Source organism: Sceloporus occidentalis, unplaced genomic scaffold, assembly GCF_023333645.1.
Source record: "Sceloporus occidentalis isolate IW3139 unplaced genomic scaffold, rSceOcc1.0.p SCAF_4, whole genome shotgun sequence".
NCBI lineage: Eukaryota > Metazoa > Chordata > Lepidosauria > Squamata > Phrynosomatidae > Sceloporus > Sceloporus occidentalis.
The window spans coordinates 32,857,540-32,881,236 of record NW_028316984.1 but is presented as its reverse complement, the minus strand read 5'-3'; the positions used below and the strand labels follow the sequence as shown (position 1 = coordinate 32,881,236).

General features: G+C 40.0%; 1 protein-coding gene across 9 annotated transcripts in view; it reads right to left on the bottom strand.

Moving 5' to 3' along the window:
• Nucleotides 1-896: 896 nt before the first annotated feature.
• ZNF385B (zinc finger protein 385B) overlaps nucleotides 897-23,697 on the bottom strand; it is a 258,525-nt gene continuing 235,724 nt past the window's right edge. For 3 of the 9 annotated variants that reach the window (XM_089519653.1, XM_089519652.1, XM_089519654.1), the window contains exons 6-9: nucleotides 12,038-12,304; nucleotides 6,558-6,736; nucleotides 4,959-5,060; nucleotides 900-2,447 (exon numbers count right to left, since the gene is read on the bottom strand). In XM_089519653.1, the coding sequence (XP_089375779.1) occupies nucleotides 2,226-2,447; nucleotides 4,959-5,060; nucleotides 6,558-6,736; nucleotides 12,038-12,304 (770 nt within the window). In that variant the 3' untranslated portion in view covers nucleotides 900-2,225. Of the gene's footprint in view, nucleotides 2,448-4,958; nucleotides 5,061-5,482; nucleotides 5,622-6,557; nucleotides 6,737-12,037; nucleotides 12,305-23,697 lie in introns of all 9 variants that reach the window. The other 6 variants (XM_089519651.1, XM_089519647.1, XM_089519646.1 and 3 more) reach the window with 6 other exon arrangements.

The following is a 23,697-nucleotide window of genomic DNA, read 5'->3' as shown; positions in this document are numbered from 1 at the left end:
ACGTTGAAAAATGTGTGGTGGTAACAACAGCAACAATGCATCTTATGTGGCGGCCATCAGTTGGAAATGTTACAGTACTGCTCGACACTCTGATTTATCTAGACTTTCTTTCTTTCTTTCTTTCTTTCTTTCTTTCTTTCTTTCTTTCTTTCTTCCCTCCCTCCCTCTGATTTTCTTCCAATGAGCTTAAAGCTTCCCTTTCCCCCACTTTATTTTCACAACAACCCTGTGAATTAGGCTAGGCACACCGAGAGAGTATGACTAGGTAGAGCTGAGATTCATGGCCCAGTGAGGATTTGAACCTGGTTCTCACACGTTCCAGCCCATCATGTTAACTACTGCATCAAAAGTTTAAGTAAATTTATGGACATGGGGCCATCGACAGTTATTATGATAGCAAAGTAACACCACCATATTGACTATAAATCTGGTCACCAGAAGCTGGAGACTAGTAAATCCCTTCTCCATAGGGCAGATATCACTGACATACTCTGCTCATGGTCTTCCTAGAAGCATCTGGGTGGTCAGTTGTGGAAATAAAATGTTGCACTAGCTTTCCTGAATCTGATGCCTCCAAATGTGCTGGACTCCAACCCTCATCGTACCCAGTCAGCATGGCAAATCTAATCAATAAACACATCTGGAGGTAGATTTGATGAACCTACATTGCTGTTTCCAAGCTTCTAAATTGGTGTATACCATATGGTTTCCCTCTACTGCTTTCGCTGATTTTAAAAACAGCAGAACAAGGAGTGAAGCTTTCTACAGTGATGTATGAAGTACATTTTCAATGTTCTCATAATTTCAGTATTTCATTATCAATGACAGTGTAATCAAGCAACTGTATAGCTGTTTGTCAGTTCCTAGTGTGCTCTACCATAATGGTGCTGTTCTCAAACATTTCATAAAATCTATGCAATCATGTTTTAGCAACACAAAGGTCTCATTAAGTGTTCCACATGAATTCCTTTTGCCATTAATAAGCAATTTTCCATTTTCCATTTCATTTTATTAAAAATGTGCTTTTAAAAAATACACATATATTTCATACTTTACAGATTGCAGGTAAAGATGTTTTTGGAAAGTACCCTCATTGACCCAAACGGCACATGATGTGTCTTCAGTATCCAGATTTGGAGTGGGGAAACATGGAGATGAGGAGGGCCAGAACAATAATATAACCATTTGACAGAAGAGACAATTAATTCTATAAATATTTATCTCCTATACATTATTGCATTGGGGAGCCACAACCATATGCAGCATCATTGTATAGGATATACGTTTAAAAATGGCAAAAAATATATATGTATATATATTTATGAATTAATACACTGCCCTGTTGTTTCAAGAAACAATGTACACAAAGTGTGCTAAACATATACATGGAGGACATTTCTCTTTTGAATCAAGTTATTCAGCAATACTGGGGTGGGGAGAGGAGAAATAATGGGAAAATAAGTTAATTGATGACTGTAAATGAGTCATAATCTTCACTATCTGATATATGGCTTTCTTATTCTGAATCTTTCTAAATAAAATGTTAAATTAAGTGACACACGTCAAATTTTTTAAAATAAAAAGCTTCAAGGCTGCTCTGCTTCCAAACATTTATACAGCAACTAAAATACTTTTAAAATTAAACGGGAGATAAATCTCGAGCACTACACAAGATACACTAATACGGAGGCCTAAAACAAGACTTAGTCCCTAGCAATAGGAGCACACTGAAAATAAAAGCTGTAATACATTTTTTGAGATGTTATCTGCAAACTAAGTATTTGTTTCACCTAGCTTTTGTTGCACACCAGAATCTGTCCAGATGGTTCCTGGAAGCCTACATACATCCACATAAAAGAGGAAGATCCTGGTTTTCAAGTCAGACAGGAAAATATTCCACATTCATTGTTTACAATATAGGACATATGCTTCATTAAAAAAAAAGAGAGAGAGAGAGAGATGAATCCTTGATGTATTTTGTGCACAAATATTTTTTCCATAGTCCATTCCATTGATCTGAGTTATTATTATTATTATTATTGTTTTAGAAAGCCCAAACAGCAACATCCTTGATTGCCATACCCGTCAATGTAGAGTTCCACAACCTGTTTCCTTGGACTGTATTTAGGCATGGGTGCCTTATGTCCTTGAAAAATATGGAAAACTCTGTTTCCTGTTGTCTCTTTCCCAAATGGTCACAGTCCACGTGTTGATGCTGATAAAAATCAGTAGGGTGCAAACAGGATGGATGTTGGAGTGGCTCGGAGAGGGCCGTGCCCTGCCCTTAGAAGAGCTGTGGGGATTGCAGGGGCCTGGAACAAAGCTGCCGAAGGACGAGGTGGGAGAGTCAATGTTGTGGATACTGCAGCAGCTGCAGCCGCAAGAGGAGACGAAAGGAAAGCGGGAGCCAACGGCTTAATCATATCTTTTTGGAATGCGAGTTTTGCCTGTCGGAAAGGGGAAAACATTAAATAGTTACTTTTCCAGTAAGGTGTCTTGAAAAAGATAATCTTTGGACAAAGGTTTTAAATCACTCTCTCTCTCTGCAACCCCCCCCCCCCCCATTTCCACACAGGACGCTACCAGCAGCTATTTGATACTAAGTACATTATCATAAATCAGAGAGCAATTAGCAACTTTGCATTAATGTTCACCTTCTGCAGAAAGCCAGTGTGCCTACACATTATATGGATTAGATGAATTGACCTACTAAAATATTACTAGTTAGAGTTAAAATGATTATTCTCCAAAGGGCTAGGAGAGCCTGCATTATGAGTATAATTTTTAATGGGGTTTTTGTTTTCACTTCTACCTGTGGATATAAGCCTGCAGGTTGTTTTCTGCATTGCATCTGTACAACAACACAGGAATGCTCTTGCCAGTCTGCTGTAGCTAAAATTACAATGTGGAAGGTGGTTTAATGGGAAAGAAATGTTTGCTTATTTTCACAAAGAGGGCTTGGCCGAACCTAAGGTATTTTCTGAGATAGTAAAAGGCAGTCACCTTCCTCTCATAATGACACAGAGACAAGAATGATAGTTAAAAGTCCTTCTGTGTCCTAAGAACAAAGTGGGAAATGGGTCCTGAGAGTTCCCCAAACTTGCTGTTTGCTTGATGAGGTACTTAACTGGGGCCTGTGCTCTAGCACACACCTGCTGTGACTTCAGCTTTCCCACTGTGAAGCTAATAAGTTAATAAAGCCTGGAGCATTTTAATTTTATTCCTTATAATCATGCAGGGATATTCAATTTCTGTTTATTTCTGCAGGTCAGCTGGAAGATGCCACATTTTAAAACATACATCTTCAGAATATACAATATTTACAATATTCTATGTATTCCGGATTTGCAATGAAATGGGTACGATCCAACTCCATTAAAAATAATTGCTGCTGACTTCAACAGGGAGCCCGTTTTAGTAGAATGCATAGTCGGTAACAACTTGAAGGCACACAACAACAACAAATACAGACCATTTCTCTGTACTCTGCACTATCACATGCATAAGCATGAAACCTTTCAACACTACATGCTGTACTTGGGAAGAAAGGTCCATGAGAAGAAAAGAGACATGGAAGGAATTGCATACTGCAAGATGAGGAGCAAAACAAAGAAGCTTGCGGTACTCATAACCTTTCTGTATTGCTGTTGCAAATTGGAGAAATGTCACTAGAATGAGCAAGAGGAACATTTTAAAAGAGGATTTAGAATCACTGAAGTGGTATTGGCTCCATACTGTGAAGAAGTCATAGGAAACATGCAACCCTCCACATGTTGCTGGAATAGGGTTGCCATAATTGTCCACTTTTACCAGGGACAAAATGTGGAACAAATTCAAGACCAAACTGTAGGACAACTGCAGGACAAAACTCAGCCCAAAATGTAGGACATTGAAGAAAAATGGTGGACCTTAAATGTCCTACATTTTGAGCTGAGTTTTGTCCTGCAGTTGCCCTACAGTTTGGTCTTGAATTTGTCCTACATTTTGTCCCTGGTAAAAGTGGACAATTATGGCAGCCCTATGCTGGAATGCAAATCATGAGGGGCCTTGCCTCCATAGCCAGTATGGAGGAACATTGGGAGTTGTAGTCCAACAACAGTAGGAGGTCCAAATGATTACCATCCCTACTCTAAATGTTCACTTTAAGCACTGGATGTTATCTGCAGTTCAGATGTGACCATCAGAATGGCATGATGCTGTTATAAAAAGGCAGAAATATATTTTAAGCTGCTAAAATGCACCGCTCCTTTACCCTTTAAAAAGGATAATATGGCTTTTAAGAAGAACTGCTTTTATTGTTTTTAATTGCTGCCCTCAAGTCTGTTTTGACTTATGTCAACCCTGTGATTAAGAGACATTCTGTCATCAAAGTAACTGTTCTCGTAAACGTAAACTTGTGGCTTCCTTGATTGAGTTTATTCGCCTGAAATGGGATCTTCCTCTTTTCAGACTTCTACTTTACCAAGCATTATTGTCTTTTCCAATGAGTTGGGTCATCTCACAATAGGTCCACAGCATGACAGCCTCATTTTAGTCATCTTGGCTTCACAGTATGAGTTTGTGCCTAATTTGCTCTAAGACGTTATTTATTGGTAATTTTGGCATACCATGGTATCTGTAGAACTTTCTTTCAGCACTATATTTCAAATGAGTTGATTTTGGTCCTGTAAAGCTTTCTTCAGTCCTGCTTTCACAGCTATACATAGAAACTGGAAATAGGCAATCCTGGCTTTGGTATTCAATGACAGATTTTTACACTTGATAACTTTTCCTACTAGACACAATATAGTTTCCACTTCAGATAGTTTGTTTCTCTTTTTCAACAGTGGTCAACACTCTAGTGCTATCTCTCTTCTGTGTAGCCTGACAGATCACATCTGTCAATCAACGACTTTACTGCATTTGGAATCACCTGATTACTGTCCAGGGCATACTACATTTAATCAATCAGTACTCACTGCTAGAATACTTGGACTGCGCTGTAGTTTGTTATAAGGACTATATTTTGGTTTTGTAGGCTTCCCTGCCACTCTGTCCTTGTGTCTTCTGCTGGAAATGTGCTGAAATTTTAAAAGAAAGTGTTCTGTTTAAAAACAAACCAAGTGCAGCTTTAGCAGCAAATTTGTAAATTTATACAGCAAAACCAATCTGTACCATACTATCCGAAAACATAAATCCAATTACCAGAATTGCATAAATTGCTAACACATATGGAAGCTGGTGTTTGGAATCATCAACAAAATGCCATCTTCAGTGAAAATTTTTTTATTAGAATAAACTACATGTTTGAGAGGGAAGAAACTTATGTAGCTAGCATTGGCTGGATGATTGATGGAGGGAGGGAGGGGTGTGTGGGAGGTAGTGAAGCCAAATCTGAGAGTATCCAGTTTCTATGTAAATTAAATAAACAAACAAATAACTTAATAAATATCAGTTTATAGGAGTGGAAACAAAAGATCAGACAATGAATAGGAATCCTTACAATTTGAGGTTTTGTAATCAGACATAGTCAAGTCACTTCTGAATGTGTGTGGTTGCACATTCTTCACTTCCAAAACAAAGCAGGTATATTTTGAACTTGAACTAATGACTTTAAAATCTGCACATCTGAAGATTTTTCTCTGAGGAACAAAGAAATTACATTTTGGACCAAGGGTCTGAAAAGGTGAGCAGAGCTGGGAGGGAGGTTCGCCTAACAAAGGGCCTGAACAGACAGGTCAAAATAATCCTGCTTTGGGTCACTTTGGAGGTATGCTGTTTACATGACAAATGCATCTTAAGAGGCCAGAAGCTGTGCCAAAGCTGTGCTCCAGTCCTTAGGATTAGAGTGTGGCTTTAGTGCGGCTTCTGACCTCTTAGGACGCATGCAGCATTTAAACAGCATACCTCCAAAGTGACCCGAAACAGCTTTATTTTGGTCTGTCTGTTCGGGTTCAAAGTCATGAGCATCAACCAATGTGTCGTAATCCAAGGCAGAGAGGATCTCTTGTCTGCATTTTTAAAGTACTTAACTATTTTTTTAAAGTACTGCACTAGAGGGAAGGGCTGCCACAGTAACTGCACTGAGCAACTGTACAACTGCTGAATGAAAATAGGTATAAGCTGCTGAAACTGGCAAGGGTGACCATCCCAGTCTGTTTCAAGGAGATAGCTTCTCAGTTATTAAGAAATTTGGTCTAAACATTTTCATTTTTTGTAGAGAGATCTAACATGACTATATCTCTGAATCATTTTCATTCTTGTTATCAAGCAGCCCTAGGATTATCTATCTATCTATCTATCTATCTATCTATCTATCTATCTATCTATCAGCATCCGGGGGAAAAACACCTCTGAAATGTGGGATTCTAGATCTACTATAAGATTTTAACAATATAGTTGAGTTCTGTACTGACAAGTTAGATTTTTCAACCTCTTGGGCTTGAGGGGTTTGCCTCAGTTTAATTAAACTGAACTACTTAATGAACTGAACATATGATCTGAAACAAAGGACTCTGTGGTCTGCAAAGCTAGCAGTAGTTGTACTAATGCAGTGGTTTCTGATGCAGCGAACATACCTGTTTAAGCTGAATTTCTGAATTGACATGCACGTCACAGATTTCACAATGAAATGTTTTGTTCTGCAATCCTGAACCTGTGGTAGTGCCATGAGTCTTCAGTCTGGATCCAGGCCTAGGATAAGACTTAATTGGACCTGCACCATTCCGAGCTTCAACCATTGTCTTGTGCTTGGAACCTGATGAGCCATTTTGCAAAAGAACCAAAAGACTGTTTACCCATTGCAGTATGAAACTTAACATTTTCAATAGTTCTTGTCAGGTAAATGACAAGCGTTTTGTCTTTTCTGCCTCACACTTTTCCACTCTGGTCCCCACTACATGTATCAGATTACAGCTCCCATCATGCCCAATCAGGATGGCTGGCCATGTGGGGGACACTGAGTTGAAAATGGGAGGACAATATTAATCTTTTTTCCTCATGGTGGTTTGTAGCCTCCATGTCAGTGGGGCAGTGAATTTGCCCCAGCCTTTACCCTGAGCTTTAAAGGAAATATCCAAGATGCTGAATTTACTGTGGGGTTAGAATTCAGAACCCTGGTGTGCTCCTTTAATGTTTCCTTTTTATATATTGCAGTGTAATGGTTAGCAGTTTTCAAGTATGCTACTATGAGAGACCATTCATACAGTTCTGAGATTCTTCAGGTATTGGCCCCTCAGGTCTCCAACAACCCTCTTTTGCCATAGTTCCAAATCATAGAATCATAGGATGCGAGTTGGAAGAGTCCACCAGAGCAATCCAGTCCAACCCCCAGCCATGTAGGAAGACACAATAAAAGCACTCCCAATACATGGTCATAAAGCCCCTGTTGAAAACCTCCAAAGAATGAGACCCTTCCAGTCTCCAAGCAGCATATCCAACTGCAGAACAGCTCTTACCATCAGGAAGTTCTTCCTAAGATTTAGGTGGCATCTCTTTTCCTGTAGCTTGAATCCATTGCTCCAGGTCCTAGCCTCTGGAGCAACAGAAAACAAGCTTGCTCCATCCTCAAAATGACATTTCTTCAAATATTTAAACACAGATATCATGTCACCCCTTAACCTTCTCTTCTTCAGGCTAAACATACCCAGAATAAACAAATGGGGGGGGGGGCATACTGACCTCTCCCCTCCTTCATTGCCAAACCCAAACATCCCACCACTTTAGAATTCCTGTTGCAACAGGAAGAACTGTTTTTCTTAGGGTTATATAAGGCTCATCTGAGAAAGAGAGTTGGCTTTGCTAAATTATTTCCTCTTGATCTGAAAGCCTTTTTTTTTTTTTTTTGCTGTCTCCCATCTCTTTTTATCTCAGCACAAAGAAGAGAAGAAAATAATAAAGGACCATGTTTCTTCAGCATTACACATGAAAGCAGGAGAGACTGCTTAACTTTTAGTGCTAATCATTAATGTGCCATGGGATGCTCAATGAAAGCATAAATGTCACCTCTGCTCTGGAGTGATCAGACAGAAAAAGTCTTTACACTTCTATCACAGAGACAGAAAAATTATGGAGTTTCATGAAAAAAGCCAGAAATTGTGGAACTGTATCTTAGGTGGCCAACAGGGAGACCCCAATTCTCTGGCCTGTTACAGACAGCCAAAATAAAGCTGCTTCGAGTCACAGTGGAGGTATGGTGATTCAATGATGCATGCGTCCTAAGACTCCAGGAGCCACACCAAAGCCACGCTCCAGTCCTTAGGGCTGGAGCGTGGCTTTGGTGTGACTTCTGGACTCTTAGGACGCATGCATCATTGAATCACCATACCTCCACTGTGACTCGAAGCAGCTTTATTTTGGCTGTCTGTAACAGGCCTAAGTGTACCTCATAGTTTTAATGAGAAGTACAGAAGGGAATTGGAAGGAGAACCAGCAGGTAGATGAGCAGGTGTACAATGCCTTCTCTCATCTGCTAACATCCCATTTGCCAACATTCTGCATTGATCCCACAGGCCATTCAGAGGCAAGATATACACTTGGGTTGTAGGGGAGGGAGGATATAAGGAAGGAGCTGGAGGGGGAGGAACTGATGAGTGAGGAAAAGATCAACCGTAAGCTTCTACCTGCTGCAAGTCCCTTACACATCACCCTTTATTTATATGCTTGTTACCTTACTAGCCTGCTATCTCACCAATGATTTCAAAGCAGTGTATACAGCTGGCATTCTCCTCACTTCATCATTAAAATCGCCCTGTCTGGTAGATTAGCCCGAGAGGAAGTGACTGGGACAAAGTAACTGGTGGTAACTAGAACCAGGAATGCCCAAATCCAAAATTCTAACTATTGCTGCACTCTTGGCTACCTTTAATCAGGAATCCTAGGTCCTGGAAAACACCCATGTTGTTCCTGCAGTTCTATAAATTTTCAGTTCCTTCCCTTTCAAGACCTGCAAACAGGTCTTGAACCAGACCCTGGACCAGAAAATGAGAAGGTAAAAAAAAATGTATTTAGAAAAAAAATTGCAGGTGAGGAAATGGGAGCTTATATCCATCATAAAAGTCTAAGGGGAAAATACAGCATTTGTTGCAATTCTTTTTAAACAATAAAAGCACAATAACACTTGGAAGGAAGAGCCTCAGAGGAAAAATTATAGTTCTTCCAAGGAAACAATACAATGATTTTAAAACAGTATCTCTATGCTAAATAGTCAAAAAGAAAGTCAAAACAAAGAAGCTGCATGAATATAAACCTAACATGGGAGCAAAAGGGGACTCTAGCCCTATGTTTTAAAATCCTGTGGTTTGTTCCTCCCATTTAATATCACACATGCATTGCTTTTCATTGTGCATCCAAAAGAATGATCACTGGTCTATAAGAGCTTATGCCACAATAATCAGTTAGAGCTGGGGGGGGGGGGGCGGAGTTGGGGCATAGCATCTCCATGACACATGCTCCGGCTCTGCATCCAGGGCACTGTGATGCCGCATGCCACACCACAAGGAACACAGGATCACACCGCTCCTCTGGCGCTGCATCCACACGATGAAACGTTGAAAGTGCGCCATATAGCCATGGCTATCATGCCCTGGAAAGGCCAGATTGGGAGCGCAGCATGCGGTTGCCGCAGACCCGATCTGCTGAAAAAGGGATAGCTGGAGGCCGGACATTTGGGGCTGTTTGAACAGCCCCTTAGTCTTCAGAATGCCATAAAACCTTTTCTTTTGCTACAACTTATTAGCATAGCCCCCTCTCTGGAAATCACTTCAAACCCATTCAGATGTCCCATAAATTTGAATTTGCATGGCACTTGTACAAGAACATGACAAAGTCATTTGGGGTTCTGCTTGAAAAGAGATTAAGATAATTAGACTCTGGAGCCAGTATGGACTCTATCACATGGGGTTAAAACCCTGGCATACCTTTTCCAAATTGGCAGCTTCTGACTTCTAAAAATGGCTGCCGAAGTGGCTTACAGGACCTGGCCTGCATCCGGGATGGGCCTGGGTGGCGATTTTGTGGATTGGATTGGATTCAGAAAAGGTAAGCCAGGGTTTTAACCCCATGCAATAGGGTCCTATGACTGTCATTATAATGGCCTTCCTAGTAGTAAGGGCACGTAACTATAAAAAAGGGATAAAGAAATTTCTTCATTCTTGCTTTACGGGCTCACAATCTTTTATACTGCACTTCATGAACCCTTTAACTCTGTTTCTCCACCCTAAAATTAATTCCCACCATTCAGTTCCTTCAGTGCATTTAATAAAATAATCCCTTGGCATCCAGTCTGTTTGAATTTGCTCAACACCCTATGAATCTGACACACACATTTGCACTGCTAAAATACTGCAAAATGCTATGATTCTTCACAGCAAAATTATTTTTTGAGGCAGTTTACAGATTCACACATGCACTCCATCCACACTGGCAAAACAAATCTCAATCAAAGCAGTGCATAAACACACCAAGAATGTTTTATAAGGTGTTTTTATCGATTATAATGAACTGACTGGTGAGGGACAGTTTTTCTTCATTCCCCCAGTGGCAATCTCTTGGGAGACATGTACTACCAGTGGAGAGAAAGGCTGAAGCCAGTAGTAGGCTGGGCCACAGAGTTTTTTCCCCCTCTTGCCCTCTGCCACCTTTTTATTAATCTCCTCTTCTCACTCCAACTTCCTCCACCAAAGGGACCGATGGGGGAGAGAGAAAAATTATTCAGCAGGTCTGAACCAAGGGCTTTCCGAGGGCTTTCCAAATTAGCCTGAAGGCTGTAGCTGTCTATCTCCTAACCACATATTCACTTTAGCAGACTGCAGAGAAAGGGATCTTGGTGCATTCATACATACACCTGCCTTGCTTTTTTTTTGTGGGGGTAGGGTAGAGTTTTATCAGTGTGCAATGCATCATGAATGCAGAGAGGAGGAAAGATACAAAGGAACTGAGGGCCAAGACAAACTGACCTTGCACAGTGTCCTATTCAAAAGACAGCAGAAATGTGTGTGGGTGGGTGTAGGTGGTGGTGGGGAGAACAATAGAGAATTTGTAATGAACTGATCCCACCTGGGAATCAAGAGCAATCTGGTGCTCCAAATTCCAAGAAGAAATTCAGATAGGGATAATTTTTGAAGGATCTCTGCTTGAAAAAATTCTTACTGTGCCCATTGCCTTGTATGTGCCAGCAATGTAAACTGCTGACACTGGGGAGACCATGAATCTTGCTTCACGGGGGGCCAATCCTCTATTTGATGTCCACTGCAAGCCTGGTTAAACAAACAAACAAACAAACAAAGAACCACAGGATGGGAGAGCTGGGCCTCTCAGTCTCATGTTGGTCATTAGCACCTGGATGTCGGATTGAGGGCTGAAGCAGGACAAGAGGTCACTGGTTAGATGTATTTTGACTTAAATTTTAGTCATTATTTCTAAATGTGCATCCAGACATAGAAATTAGCATGTGAAAATTCTATGCAAAACTGTGCCCTCTTTTTGAGGTGATACATTTCTCCTGATTAGCCATCCTAAGAACAGTAATGGCACAGGCACCCAGGTCCTGAGACACACTGAGTAAGAGGCTTTGTATTGTGAAACCTGCCAAGTAGAAGGGAAGGTGTTTTCAGTGGTTACTCAATGGGCTCTGCTCTTTAAGACGGAGCTGAAAAGTTCTTCTGAAAATCTAATAGTAATAATTGCTTTCTGAATTTGTGTTCTGTGTCATTGTCTCCTGGAGTCAGAGTGTAAAATACAGAACTGGGACAAGCCATCAGTCCTGGCAACAAGGACATGCATGGAAAATGGCTTCACTAGGCATGTAATAGATGTCCATTTCAGTATTAACCAGATGATAAAGAGCTTTAATAAAGAATAGATTTTATGCCTCCTGTGTTGTCTCTAGGCAGGAAACTAGTAATTGCCTCTGTATATTTTCAATAAATGAAACATTCTTTCCTTTTCAGGAAAAAGAATATTCCAGAGAGATGAAGAGTTGTGAGCACTGTTATGTCTAAATGCCACATTCTTTCACAAAATACAGTTATGCATTTAGTTATTTCTGGCAGACGCTTACCCGTGTTATGCGCTTCTAGCTGCGATAGGGAATTCACAGCCACTTTGCATAAAGAGCAGTAAAGCAATTTTTTGGCTTTTTCCTCTTCTGATTCAGAAATGGCATTTGTAATTCCATTTGTGCGACTGGAAGAAATTGAGAGCGCTGGTGTCGTTGTGGTGGTGGTGGCAGCAGAGGTGGCAGTAGCTGCAGATTCGCATATAAAGGGAGCAACATCTGTGCTGGGAAGCTGGCTAGAACCATTTGCTTTCAGATTTGCCCTGTCTTCTGGTGGGGGAGAAGAGTGAGGAAGAGAGAGAATGAACAGATATTAGGTTTCCAGGCATCTCTTTAATTATAGCAACATCATTAGAACCCACAATACTTTACTTCATGATCAGTGAATAAACCCAAGCATAGAGCAAAGTTCAAGAGGTTCTGTCCTTGCCTATGTTTTCACTCTGGAAACAAACCAAGTGTTAGACAGTGTGTGGTGGGACAAAAACTTTCAATTCATGGTAAGCGCAGCAAAAAGATAGGCAAAACACTTTAGGCACACCCAATATGCCCACGTTACCAATGCCAATATCCTTTCTCATGTAAAGTAATCCCCACCCCCAATACTAATAGCTGTTTCTCAATTCCACCAAAGTATACCAAAGGGAAGGATCTGCAGAAAAATTGCAAAGGGGGAATGGACCTTACAACTAGAGAGAGTGAGTGCCCTGGATCATCAATAGTATGAGTACAGCACTGTAATCATACAGCACAGAAACCCATCTTTTAGCCTTCAAATAATCTTTACTTCATTTTACCCACAGAAGTACATGTGTAGTGCTAACTGGCTGCATGAGCTCCTCAGTCTTCATGTGGCTACGTTCTAAAAGTAGAAACTGTTTCAGAATATGCCATGATTGGGCCAAATGAACTTGGACCATACAACAGCTTAAGAAAATTCACAGAAAGTAAGTTCTTCTCTCTTTCTTCAAAAGAATCTCTGGAAGTGTTGGAAGCCCTTCCAAACAATGTCAGGAGTGGTATGTAAAGGTGCTGGAGAAGGGAAAAATAATCTAAACAGGGTGCCCCCCCAGGGCCCCTCCCCACTCTTGGGTGAATCTCTCTTCCCAAAGCAGTGTCCTCCCTGCCCTATCTTCTGACTATCTGAAATGGGTGGCGGAAGGACAAAGAGTCATAAGGAGGAGATGGGTCCAGAGACGTTTCTTCTTGCAAAATTTAGGTATCCTGGAATCCAAGCTAGGCTATTTAACTTTTAGTTAAAACTTGTACATCTAGTTCCATGTTTTGTAAGAGCATCCTGTCAGATTCACACTAACTGTGAATTCTGCTGTCAATACAGAAGCTGCATTGTTCAAAAGATGTGGGCTATTGGAAGGGGGTTCAGGAAATTCAGGCTATCAATGGCCTTGCCCTGACAGCTATAGGCTGCTTCTAAATAACAGTTGTTGGGGAATAGTGATGGGACATGGCTACTACCTTGTGCCTACTTGTGGGCTTTTCAGGGGCATGTACTCAGCCCCTGAGAAAGATGCTGCTGCTTTAGATGGGCCATTGTTGGATCCTGCGGGCTTTTCTTCTTATTTTATAATCTGTGGCCACTGGTGCCCAGACATTTTGTATTAGAAAGTACATTAACTGCTACACAATATTGGTTCAATTTTAATTTTGGGATATAACACAAGGGTAAAAGATACTCTCTCTCTCTCTCTCTCTCTCTGTGTGTGTGTGTGTGTGTGTGTGTGATTCATTAGGAGAAGTTCCTGAAGCTACATTTGGGCCTAAATCCAATTTATGAATACATCTATGCCCTAGCAGTTAGTCCCAGCTTGAACAGAACCATTCAATCAACTGGTGGACTGCAAGTCATAACACATGGAGATCCCATTAATTTAATGGATCTGCTCTAGTTGGACTAACAATTGGGTTTAAGCCTGGGGTTATAAATTATAATTGGGTTACACATTATAAATTGGGTTACATGTTATAAATGTTTAAACCACTGCAAAATGAAGTAATGTTAGACCACTTAGCTTTTGCCCAGCTGATCAGGTGATCATTATTGAAAGAATGCTTCCACATTAAAAGTATTTCTGTAAAGTGCTGCTTTTCCAGAAGTGCATGAACTAATAGAACTTTTAATATTCCAGAGCAAAAAAGTTAATATTACAGTGGCTATTGGTAGAATACAAACATAGGGGCACAGCATCTTCCTTTGTGTGTTCTAATGTGATTTTTTTACTCTAGTAATTATATTACACTTTAAATATCTTGCCTCAAAAGGTTCATATCAAAATAAACCATAAATATAAACTCCAAAAACAAATATTTGTTAAATGCACATTCAACATTTCCTCCAAAGAGGTTGAGATAGTCCCCTGTGAGCTTGGTTGGGTTGAGAGTCAGTGACTGGTACCTAATAATTCAGAAAGATAAACGGCACAGCAGGGATCTGAACTTGGGCCTCTCCAATCCTTGTCTAACAGTCTGATCAGTCCACTGCATGAAGCTCTATTTTGACATTTGATAATCTGGTTAAAATAAATATGAGAGGATAGAAGCAGAGGAACTCTTTGGCCCCTTCTTCATTGGTCTCCTCATGTAGAGAGAGACAGTCTGTAGAGGAAAGCCTCCTCTGAACTGCATTTAAGAAAAGAATCATGTCAATACTTGTATAGTTCAAACAAATAAATTAGCATAATCTCTCTCTCTCTCTCTCTCTCTCTCTCTCTCTCTTACACACACACAAATACTCAGAGACAAGATGGAAGGAACTATTTCTATCCTTCAAGATTACAACTATGTTGGAAAAATGAACCCATGTCCCTTATTTCTGTAGGGGAATAATTTGACCACATTTTACTTTATTTATAGAGGGGACTATTTTTCTTTTAATTTTGATGTCATAATTCTGAGCAAAATAGGTGGTGAGAGGGCAGGTTATCCATAGTTTCGCTTTTGCTATGTTTGGTCCTTTGGCCCATGTAAAAGCTTTGCATGACACAGGGGTTAAAACCAACATAGTAGTTCTGACAGCCTGACAGCCAGAATGGCCCTGGGCCATTGATCTTAGATGTTTTTCTACAGTGGCTGCTGCACCTCATCTTCACAACTTCCTTTGACAGCACAGCAAGTCACAGGCTCAGGCCTGTCATTAGTTTCTGCCATCCTTTACAAAGGAGCTATAGATTTCAAATGTATCTGGCAGACAGCATCTATTGGCATCTATCTCAAGAGTGCACTATATTTTCCCTTTATTCTTCTATCAAAGTTTGTTGTAAAAAGCTTTGGCAAACGTTCAGAATCCTAATGCTGCTGCTAACAACAGCACTATAGAGAATGGAAGGAACTCTTATCATAAAAGGGTTTGGTCAGAAATGGATGGGGAATAATATTTTGTGCCTTTTGATATAGTGGTGGCCGCTGGCTCCCAATCCAGAGGGTCAGTGGATTTGCTCCAGGATTTAATCCAAACATTAAAGGGTCTACTGAAGGCATCAAACCATTTGCCCACATAAGTTTGGCACTTCAGATTGTTTCCTTAATGTTCAGACTAAACCCCTGAGGTGGATTCACTGCCCCATTGACATGGATGTCTTTGCTTTGATACCGTACAACTCTAGAAGGCCCAACACTACACTTGGACTCATTATGCACAAAGGAACAGGGGAAAATGTTTCAGAATTCTTCTTCCAATGGACTGTTTCAAATAATAAATCTATTTCTGCCTGGGGCCCTATGAGGGAGAGAGAGATGCAGATTCCTTTCCAGTTCTTAATAAAAGCTTCCATTTATGTTGAAGTCTTGACAAAGAAATCCTTCTAATTGTGTATAGCTCTGGGCAGAATAGCACAAGAGTACATGTCCCTTATGTTGTTGGAAGCTTTGTCTTAAAGTAGTGTTCACGTATTTTAATGGTTTACTTGCACATACTGACTCAGCAGTGGAGAGTTTATTTAATGGAGGTGTAGTTACTCTCTCAATTTCTATTTATAGCAACATGAAGACTGCAATAACACAACCTCTGGTAAGTGCTAATTGTGCTGTTTTCCTCTGTATTGGACCAAAGCTGCATGAACCATAGACTACAAAGAAAGTATTTTCATTATTATATGGATAGGGTGGGAAAGCCAATGTAGCAAAAACAGAGAAGTTTGTAGCATATTCAAAACTAACATAGGTGACACAAGACTTCATTTGTGGGATCCAGCCACATCTTGTTCTTGTGTGCCTTCAAGTCATTATTGACTAACACAAAGACAGACCTCTAACAGGTTATTCTTGCCAAGATTTATTTGGAGGAAATTTGTCATTGTCTTCCTCCAAACTCTGGTTTTCCAAAATCCAATATCACAATAACTCTGAAAGTTGTTGTTATGTGACTTCAAGTCAAATTTACAGCGCTATATAAATAAAGGTTAATAATAATAATAAGAAGAAGAAGAAGAAGAAGGGCGATCCTATGCCAGCATTTTCTTGGCAAGATTTTTTCAGAGGAGGCTCACCATTGCCTTCCTCCAAGGATGAGAGACTGTGGCTTGCCCAAGATAGGTTTCTTTCTGTGAGCAAGGATTTGAATCCAGGTGTCCTGAAGTCCTACCACTACACCATACTAGCTTGACCAACTAGGTAGTAGAAATTAGCTGTTGGAAAATCCCAACGTTAAGGCTATGAAAGGTCAAGAAAACACTGGTCAGCGTTTCAGAATAGTCTTTCTTTGGAAACTGGCAAATGGTAAGGGACAATTCATGCATTAAGGCAGTTATGTCATTCCAGCTCAATCCATGCATGTTCCATTCTGTTCCATTCATGAAGACATGGAGTTAACTGTGCACAGGAGATTTGGAAATCATATACAGGAAAATAAAAATGCATCCGATGATTCTTAGTGGCAAAAATGAATGGATCTTTTGCGTGACACTCCTTCTCCCAATAAATTCTAACTTTCCACATTGCAAGAGCAGTATAGGATAGAGGTAGGGAAATGGCAACCATGACTGGGAATCCAGCCTGAATCTGTGTGTGTTCAAGAAGTGATGAAAGACATTTTTACTTCAGTCACCTTTCAGCAATCATGAAAAGGAAGTTGGCTTTATTGCTGAAATGGGTTTTATGATTTTCTAAATCTGTGCAAAAGTTTGGGATGGTGTGAGCTGTTAATCAAATCCAATAAATAATGGAAAATACATTACATATGCAGCAGCAATCCTGAAGTTTTGAGTAAAAGTTTGGAGTTGATGTTTTAGATCCCTGGCATATATCTGATGAAATCTGAATTGACACTTCTTTTTCTCTCTGTTCCAAATACATTTCATTCCTCTCACAGTTTCATAAAATATGGAAACAGAGCCTTTGGAACAATAGTCAGTTAGTCAACTAAATCATGGAGACTAACTTGTGGATTATTCGGGATAGTGAAGAAAAGAATTGTTCTAGAACAACAACAAAATCATAGCAATTATTTTATTAGAAGAAAATATTGGTATCTTTCTCTCCCATTATGCTTGCTGAATCTTTCGAAGATTCAGCATCATCTATTTGCAAATTTTTTATGACAGGCAAGATTAATAACATATATCAGACATAGTACAAGGAATTAGACAATAGAAAGAGAGTAATTAAAAATTTGTCAGAGGTCAGATTTCTTATTGTAATCATAAAGGCTTCCTGTCCTAAATTTTGCTATCACTGAAGGGGAAAAGGGGTATCACATTACTCCATGACATTCATTAAAAAAAAGTTAGGCAGATTTGATAAAGGAATTCTAAAACAATTCTTTTCTGCTTTACTGCCCCATTTTCTGAATAATGAGAAATTAATGGATGTCACTCAGAGTACCAATTTCCTAAATGGCTGTGCAGTCTATCGAGAAATGAAGCACTTTTTAAAAAAGGGACATTGCAGCAGAAGTAGAGTAACCTTGCAGACCTGCATGAAAATCAGTTTGGAGCAGAACACCTCTTAACTCTTTCCATACAGTATACAGTGATTCAGAGTAAAATATCACTTCTAATGTAGGGATGACAAATAGTGTAGGGGTGGCCAGTGTGAAGAGAGGAGCTGAGCAAGCCTGGTTGGTACCAGACAATCACAGCTCAGGGAATGCTGGAACTGGGGGACTACAGGGGAGAAAGGATACAACAATTGATGCTTGTCTCTTACAGAAGCAGATAGGGGAAAGAGGGTCTACAGATAGGAATAAAATTGCAGAGAGATAGGGGAAAGATGGTCAAGAGAGAGAGACAGTGAGAGGAAAGATGGCATATACTAAAGTTGTGGACATGATCACTCCTGAGGATGCTCTCTTGTGGAGTGGAGCTAAACCAGCTATGAGGTTTTCTAGGGAGCTGGCAGTAATGGAACAAATGAGATGGAAACTTAGAATGGGAAGTGTGCTATCGTACAGTCCTTCTCCGCTATTTTCATGTGAAATCGATCCAGGGGTCTTAGCTAAACATGAATCAACAGTATGATGTGGTGGCAAAGAAGCCATTGCCGCAACAGAAGTAAGAGTCTACTTAATTTTGATCAGAGTACCATGTGCAGTTCTGGAAAGTACAGTTGCCGAGCTGTAATGTGTCCCAAGGAAGGTGGCCAAAATGTTAAGGAACTAGAAACCAAGCCTTATAAGGAACCATTGAAATAGATAGGTATGTTTAGTCTGCAGAAGTGAAAACTGACAAGGGACATGGAAACCATACCTAAACACATGCAGAACTGATGTGGAAGAGGGGGCAAGCTTGCTGTCTGCTGTGCCAGAGGGTAGGACCTGAATGAATACATTACATTTAATAGAAAGGAGATTCTGACTAAACATTAGGAACACCTCCTGATGGTAAGAGTTGTTTGACAGTGGACCACTGTCTCCTTCATTGGATGGAGTCTCTTTCATTGGGTGGGGACCTGCGATTCCTGAAGTGACAAGAGGTTAGACTAGATGATCCTTGATGTCCTTTCAAGCTATATAATTCTATGGTGAATTTTCATAATAAATTAATGTAGGCTGCCATAACAGCAGTATCCTAGAAAATAATCTGTAACTGCAAAAGCAAAAATATTATAGAATCCAAGGCAAAGAATCATTTGGAATAAATGTAGAAATTTCACAACTAAGCTCATGTTGACACCAGTGGGAAGAGATCATACGCTGAGAGACTCAAAGGGAGCACAAGGCCTTACATTTATATTCTGAGATACATCGCTAGATCTCTTTTAAGTAGTTCAAAACATATGCATCTACTTTCCTATCCTTTATATCACAAAGGAAAAGACAAAAATGTGGAATTTAAATTTGCAGCTCCTTCATTCTGAATGATATTTGTTTTGATTCAGAAGGTGTGATCAAAGGATTCCTATTTTTATTTGATAAGTAAACAGATATATTTCACTTTCATAGTGTTGGAGTGGTGGTGGGGGACTCATTTTGTGTAGTGGTTCATGAAACCAAGTGTCTCTCAAATCTTCAATTCAGCTTATTCTGTACTGAAAGGATTGACAGAAATGTGTGTGCATGTATGTGTGTGTTTCTCCTACACAATATCCCACAGCAGATCCTGGAATGCCTATATGAACATGTAAGCACATGTGATCACATGGTCATTCCAGGATCTGCTGCTGGGAGGGAAACTTGTCTGATGTGAGGCCTGTGTTGCTGTAACTGCACAGGGAATATTTTAACATTTAAAAACAAAAAGAAGACAGAAGAGTCATTGGGCATATTGTATATATAGGGGAACCCCTGGCTCTCACTACCAGTTAGACATATCTCCAAAATTAAACCCTCCCCGTAAAAGAAGAACAAGGGGGGGGGGGGAGAATCCCCACTTTCACAGGGAGGAAAACATTCTTAAAAATAGGGGATAAGCTCTGTCCCAGTATTAGTATTTATTGCCAAGCCTCAGTTTCTCTCAGTTACAACCTCTTCAAATTTGAGTTTCCTGAAAGAAGATTGTACAAGTTCAGGAGGACAGGTTTATCAGCAGCTTAGTCAATGCCTTTTACATTGGAGGCAGCATGTCACTGCATACCAGTTCCTCGTGGGCAACAGCATGGAAGACCTGTTGCCTTCTCCTTCTGCTCATGGCCTTTCCTGAGTACATTGGGTTGGTGACTGGGATAAGCAGGATGACTTTGGTTTGATCCAGCAGGATTCTTCACATGTTAAAAAGGCAATCCTCACAACAAACATGTAGAATCAACATATCTTTCTTTCCTGACACCTCCCTGTTGTTGTTGTGTGCCTTCTGTCCCATGGTTTTCTTGGCAAGATTTCTTCTGTCCTCCTCTGAGACCAAGAGATTATAACTTGCCCAAGGCCACCCCGCTAGGTTTCCATGGACGAGCAGGGACTCAAACCCTGGACTCCAGGGTCCTAGTCCAACACCAAAATCACTAAACCACACAGGCTCTTCCTTGCCCACATTGAAATATTAATGAATAGTATGGGATTAGTTTTTTGTGGGTTTTCCAAGCTATGAGACTGTGTTGTAGAAGAGTTTATTCTTGATGTTTTGCCAGCAGCTGTGGCTGGCATCTTCATTCATTCACAGCTGCTGGTGAAACATCAGGAACAAACTCGTCTAGAACACGGCTTCATAGTCTGAAAAACTCACAAAAAACTACGGATGCTGGCCATGAAAGCCTTCAACTTTAGCATGGGATTACATTAGTTTTTCACATATGCTGCTTTATAGCATGTCAGAGTTAATGCTGGTCAAATTCGTCTAGATTTTTATCCAGAAAAAGGCATGAGCAACTGTGTCCCTAAGCTGTTTTGGATTTGTGAGGTCTGTGTTTGTAATGTCATCGCTGTACATGAAGCTAAATGAGTTTCTCTCTGGATGGAATCAAGATTCAAACATGTTTCAGACCAATAGAAACTTTGTGTTCATAGGAAACTGCCTCCCCCCGAACAATTCAGGGATGCTGGAGGGGAGCCGATGATTCCCTGACATTTAGGAAGCATGTCAGGCTTTCACACACATGTACTTCCTAAATGTTTTAGCTGTGTTTTACCAGTGATTTAGTGCTGATCTGAAACATGTCTGAATCTTGATTCCATCTAGAGAGCAAACTCATTTAGCTTCGGGCACAGCAATAACATTATAAACACAGACCTCACAAACCCAAAACAATTTAGGTTCACGGTTGGCTATGCCTTTTTCTGGATAAAAATCCAGATGAATTTGACCAGAGTTAACTCTGACATGCTATAAAGCTGTGTTTTACCAGCGCTTCAGCGCTGGTCTGAAAATCTCTAATGTGCAGATCTTTCTGATGAAAGGGAATCTGCATACTTGAATACAGACCCATGCTTAAATAAGATTTTAAAAAGCTATCACCAAAAAGAAGGATTTTAAGTTTGTATTTTTTCATGTGCAGGAGAATTTTAGATGAAGGAGCACATAAACCTCCATTATGATCTACACAACTATATCTTATCCATTTTCTGAACATAAGTTAATGTGCCTGAAATTGACTTCAAATGCATAACATGATATAATTAAAGTAACTATAACAACATGCTCCTGCATTCTGTACTCTACAGAGATTATTTAGTACATATTTTACATATGTTTTACCTCTTGGATTTCTGTGTTATCTACTTATTAAATGTTATTTTGATTATTATTCAATCATGGTTGAATAATGACTTATGTCTTTCTGAAGCCATACTGCCTATTACTATCTTAGATGGTTATACCATATTTCAAGGTAACAGTGGTACTATGATGGTGAACTGATGAGACCTAGATTCAAAAGTTCACTCAACAATGATGTTCACTGGGTGACTGACAAGTTCATCATTAGCTCTCAGGTACTCAATCTCTAGGGACTGAAAGAAGGTTTGGAATTTTTTTTCCAAATGGTTGTAAAAATATGTTTCTCAAGTGTCCAGAAACCCTGAAGAGGAGAATCCTGAAATGATATGAATCTTTGAGGTTCAGGGCTTCTTCCATGCAAAATTCACAGAGGGCTTTTGGGAAATAAAAAAAAGCAGCATTTTCTGTGCAGGAAATATTCTGCATAGAAAATAATATTTTTCAGTAGAAATATTATTTTCTGTGTAAAAAATGCTGTTTACTGCACAGAAAAATCTATTTTTGTTCAAAAAAGTGTGCACACCCCCCCCCCCCCCGAATAAGTCCCCAACTGCTAATAAACTGTACAGTGTTCGGAAACTTTGGGGCCCAGTAGATGGGACAAAAGAAGCGGTCAGAGGCTGCTCCCACTCCATTTGGCACTGGTCTGCACCAACCACACACCGCAGCCTGCAATGGACTGCTGGCAAGGAGTAAATTTTTGGTCCCTTTTTGCAGCTGGACTGCCTTAGGTGGCTGTGGCGCAACTTTGGCCTGATCTAGTGGCTTGCGTCATCTGAACACCACGCCCCTGGATCACCCTGAAGGTGGTGCTTTTGGCTCATCTGTTTCAGGCTTTCCTAGCAGCAGGAAGACAATTGGTAAAAGTACTCATTGCTTTCTTTGAGACTGAAATTCATGAAGAATTACATCCCCACCTAATTTACAGAGCTATTGTAAGGCTAAAATAGGGAAGACACTTTGGCACACACTGAGAGCCTTGGATGTAAAGTTGAATATGTCCATGAAAAACAAATAGACAGACAAATGTGCATTGAAGTATCACTAATATGAACAGGGACATATTTTTTTCCTCCACCGGGTAGATGATACTTGCCATTTGTATCTTCAGGAACTCTGTCTTCCCTGTTTTAATTCAATCTCCTTCCCCAAATTATAGAAATTAAGATCTGAGTGATATCTGGTTGACTTATTCCTCTGCTGTGCATTTTCCTATCGTTTCATTATGGAGGCTTATCTCACTATCAAAGGAGTCTTTGAGCTATTAATGTTATCACAAGACCATCTTTTCTGGAGGAAAAAAAGGAACCGTAATGCAAATGAGCTTTCTGGCTAACACATCCATGCTTTACATCCACACAATGTAGCAACTGGAGGGATAGAGAATTTAATGTTCATGAATGAAAACATCTAAAGTCTCAATGACAGCAGTAACTCTCTTAGATAAGAGGTAGGCAAAGTGCAGGTAGATCACTATTGGTCTATGACTGCTGCTAGTGCACACACCAAAAGAACATATTTTATTTCTCTTAACAATTTCAAGCTGCTTAGAAGCAAATTAATAGGATATTAATTTGGCAGCCAACTTCTTTGTATTCCTTTCTTCACAGTAAGCATGGTATTCAAGTGCTTCTAATTTGTTACACGTCATGTTTCTTAAACTCTCTCTGTTGCTGTTTCTGTACCACATTGAACTCCTCCCCCCAACATTCATTTGGTTTCTCTTCCTTTTAAAGCAGTGCTTCCCAAACTGTGTTCTTTAAGCATCTGTTTCTGCTTCTAATTTTATTCTACTTCATCTAGAATTGGCATAGCATAGATTCAGCCTATTCCCTTCATCTCCCTATTTCTTAAGATTGTAGATCTGCATCACAATTTTATTTATAAAGTATGTGTCAACTCAGATGTAAATCTCACTGACTTCACTGAGATTTACTCCTAGGTAGGTGGATATAGGATTGCAGCCTTAAAATAAGCACAAAGAGATACTAAGTACTAGTGGCAATAATGTTTATCATTTCAGATGCTCTAGAGCAGTGGTTCTTAAGCTTTGTAATGCAGTTC